Source organism: Fukomys damarensis, unplaced genomic scaffold (assembly GCF_012274545.1).
Source record: "Fukomys damarensis isolate Sample0158 unplaced genomic scaffold, DMR_v1.0_HiC HiC_scaffold_36, whole genome shotgun sequence".
Classification (NCBI taxonomy): Eukaryota; Metazoa; Chordata; class Mammalia; order Rodentia; family Bathyergidae; genus Fukomys; species Fukomys damarensis.
The window spans coordinates 45,052,732-45,056,745 of NW_022900948.1; the positions used below are offsets into that span (position 1 = coordinate 45,052,732).

At 57.5% G+C, this 4,014-nt stretch overlaps 1 protein-coding gene across 1 annotated transcript in view; it reads left to right on the forward strand.

Moving 5' to 3' along the window:
- The window catches only part of Prdm12 (PR/SET domain 12), a 13,853-nt gene that overhangs the window by 8,142 nt on the left and 1,697 nt on the right, over positions 1-4,014 (forward strand). Inside the window, exons 4-5 of the mRNA XM_010627455.2 lie at positions 2,932-3,043; positions 3,996-4,009. Coding sequence (XP_010625757.1) covers positions 2,932-3,043; positions 3,996-4,009 — 126 coding nt within the window. The remainder of the gene's footprint in view (positions 1-2,931; positions 3,044-3,995; positions 4,010-4,014) is intronic.

Sequence of the window (4,014 nt, forward strand, 5' to 3'; positions counted from 1 at the left end):
AAAAAAAAAAAAAAAATCTTTTTTTTTCATGTACAGAACCATTTTTTCCCTACAAGTAGGGGCGTGTGTGTGTGTGTGTGTGTGTGTGCATGTGTGTGTGAGTTGTAAAGAAAAGCAGGACGCTTTATCAAATTTTTACTTCAGTGATTTTTAGGACAAAAGTTCTAAACTCTGAAAAAAAATTTTTCTACATTTTTTTATGGTGTGTACAGAAGTAATGGATATATATTTTTTGCTTGTTTTGCCTTTTGTTTTGGTACAGGGACTGCACTGAGCTGCGTGCCTAGCCATGGTTATTTTTGTTTTTTGAGACAGAATCCCGCTACATTGCCCAGATCCTCCTGCCTCAGCCTCCTGAGGGCTGGGATGACAGGTGTGCCCCCGAGGCCTGGTGCACTCATTGTTTTTTTTAAAAAGCCGGATGCATCCTAAGAACTGGAGTCACTCTGCTTGCGGTGCTTCACTGTGCAGACCTTTCCTCAGCTCGTTTTCCAAACATCTCAGGAGGCTGAGCCGAAGATGTCCAGAGAGCTGGTGGCGGCCGCTGGGCACCTAGAGAGAGAGGGTTTCACTGTTCACCCTGTTACAGCGTAGACATGCTGTATGTTCATATGTTTTCTTTTTCTTTTTCTTTTTTTTTTGTACTGGGGACCTTGCGCTTGTGGGGCAGGTGTGGCACCACTGAGCTAAATGGCAATATGTTTTAAGTTTTTTTTTTTAAGTTAAGGAGTAAAGTCCATTTCAGCACATCTTAAACATAGGCTAAAATAAAAATAAAATTATGTAAAAAGTACATAAATGATTCACCCTCATACTACACCAGGCACCATGATGTTGTTATTTTTAAAACAACATTCCTACTAACTGGTTGTAGTGGTGTACACCTGTGACCCAGCACTCTAGGAGGCTGAGGCGGGAGGATCAAAAGCTCAAGCCCAGACTGGGCTGCTTTAGTGACTTAGCCTCTGTCTCAAAATAAAAAATAAATTTAAAAAAAGGCTGAGGATGTAGCTCCTCCTGCCTCAGCCTCCCAGGTGCTAGGATGACAGACGCGTGCCAGCACACCCAGCTTATTCTATGACTTTGTATTTAATACTAGTTGTTGTTTTCTCTCAGAACTGAAAGGCCAACGTTGCCTTGGTCCTGTTCCCAGACACAGTCACTGCCAGACCCTCTGAGACCCCGGCTGTCTGGTGTCCGTATCTGTGCAGGAGCGGTGGCTACTCTTGCGGGACAGATGGAGCGGGAGAGTATGGCCCTGGCGTGGAGTTGGCGTCCTGGTGGGTCCAGGCCCAGCCTGTGGTCTTCCTGGACCCCGAAGGCAAGGCTCCCCCGTGCCTGGCTTTCACTGTGCCAGGGTGCAGAGCCACCGTGCAGGTGTCCCAGCCCCCGCAGAGGGAGGTGGCGGGAGGACAGCGCTGGCGTTTCTGAGTCTTGGTGCAGGGGCTGAGAGCACCTCGTGACCGTCCCTGCTTCAGAGCTGAGGGAAGGGCGGCCCCCTGGCACGAGGCAGGTGGGGAGGCCGGCTGGAGCCTCATGCAGCATGGCTGAGGGGACAGGCGGGGACAGGGGCTGAGGGCACCAGAGGCACCGATCCAGTGACGGGTCTCAGCTGAGGCCCGAGCCAGGGGGGAACAGTGCTGCAGGTGACTCACACCACGGCTGTGGGGGCTCGGGGACTGCAGGCCCCGCAAGGTGTGCGGGGGACTGGTGACTCGGCCCGGCTGCGCCATCTCGTACCGTGGCTTCCTCCACAGTCAGCTCGGCCCGAGCAGCTGGAGTCCGCACCCCCCGGGGTGTAACTGGTCCCCTCCGTCCCTTGTTTCTCTCCCTTTCCTCCCGCCCTTCCTTGGCTCTTTTCTCTCCCGTCCTCCTCCCTCTCCCCTCTGCTCCGGCTCCTCCTTGGGCTCACACCGCCTCTCCCTGCGCTGCCCTCCGCCTCCTCCGGTGCCCAGGGGCACACAAAGTCTCTGTCCTCCGCCCCTCTTCTACTGCAGAGGCCACAGGAGGCCTGGCCCCAGGAGAGCTGGCCTCTGTGGTCCCTGCTCTGGGGTCACTACTGTCCTCCGCCTCTTCTACTGCAGAGGCCACAGGAGGCCTGGCCCCAGGAGAGCTGGCCTCTGTGGTCCCTGCTCTGGGGTCACTGGAGAGACCTGGGCCCGGTCGCACCCCGAACCGGCTTGCCGAAGCCCACGGGGTCACGGGTAGGGGCAAGGTGGCCACAGGCCGAGGTCCCCCTCCCACCCCACCCCTGGGAGCCCGGCAGAGCTCGATGCGGGGTGTGGGGTGTTCCGGGCTCGGACACAGACTGGCGAGCGGGTTCTGGGTTCTCTCTGACCTGCGGGGGCAGCTCCAGACGCCCCAGTGAGCTCTCCCGGAAGGGGGCCCCAGGGACCCGAGGCAGCTGTTGTGGGGTGTCTGCCTTCCCCAGGGACCCTGGGCAGTGTGGCGGCCAGCTGTCTGGGGACCGGGCCCGGAATGGTGACAGCTGTCCCTCTGCTCATCTGCTCTTCCTGGCTGGGGCTCAAGGTTCCTGCCGGGACAGGTGACGGACTTCATCGGGCGGGGTCCTTGGGACGTCCCCTGGGGACCAGGCCTCCGCCACTGCGGGTGTCACTGTGCGCTGGCATTTCCTGGGCAGCAGGGCCGTCCTGTGTCACAGGGACTCGTCGTGGACCTGGCATCTCCAGAGAGAGGCACCGTCAGCCCGAGTTACCCCTTCCTTAGCCTCTGCCATGCACTTGGGACGAAGCAGTTTCCAGAACATTCTCGGGCTGGGTGTAACCAAACCTGCAAGCTCCCTGCCCTTGGCGGTGGCCGGCGGTGCCTGCGGGCGCAGCTGGGACAGAGAAGGGAGGAAGCGGAGGGGCAGGGGGTGACATCCCCAGAGCCTTGCGGCCCCCTGAGCTCACCGGGCCTCTGTCCCTGCAGATGATCCCCCCGGACCAGGAACTGCTGGTGTGGTACGGAAACTCACACAACACCTTCCTGGGCATCCCCGGGGTGCCGGGCCTGGAGGACGAGCAGAAGAAGAACAAACACGGTAGGTGCCCCTGGAGGATGGGGTCCTCCTGGCTTCCGGGAACCCAGGGTCCAGCTGCGGGGCTTGGCAGGAGGAGAGACGCAGGACGGCAGGAGCCTGAACTGCGCTGACTCACCGTGCCATCCTGGGGGCCTGCTGGGGTTGATGCCTGCAACCGCAGCACTTGGGAGGCTGAGGCAGAAGGACCCCAAGTTTGAGTGCTGCCTGGGCAACTTAGCAAGATGATAAAAAGATAGAAAGGGCTGGGGATGTACCCGTGTGAAGACTTTGGGTTTACTCCCTAGTACTGGGGAAAGCAACAGAACCAAACCCAAACCAAACAAACCCAAACACTTCTGCCTTGCCAGGCTAAGTGGTTTCCTGGGTAAGGAACAGAAACCTTTGGTATCAAAAGCCACACTAAACCCTTGTGGAATTTGATTACCCACATTTTTAGAGGACAAACCTGAGGCCCAGGAGCTGCACTCAAGTTTATTGAGCCCTTGCTCTACAGCTAATGCTTTACAAGCACTGACTGCTGATCTTTACTTCCGGGGGCAACGCTATCTCCGCCTCTCCAGGGATGAGAGCCCAACCTGAAGCCTGGTCCGGAGCGGGAGGTCAATGGGTGTGTGACATGAATTTAACAAAGGCGTTTTGTTTTGTATTTTGTTTTGTTTACCGGGGATGGAACTGGGGACCTTGCGCTTGCGAGGCAGGTGGCGGCACCCCGGTACTGGCAGTGGAACTCATGGCATTCACATCACCTCCAGCCTTTTTATATTTTAAGGCAAATAACCCATTTATTGCTAAACAACCCAGGCTGAGCTCCAGCTTGCGATCCTCCTGTCTCAGCCTCCCCCAGTGCTGAGACTACCGGCGCGCACCGCCCCTGGGGCTCTCGGTTCGGGGTGAGGTTAGGGGGGCGAGGCACCGCGCTCCCCCGGTCTAACCCGCCGCCCCACCTCCCCAGAGGACTTCCACCCGGCCGA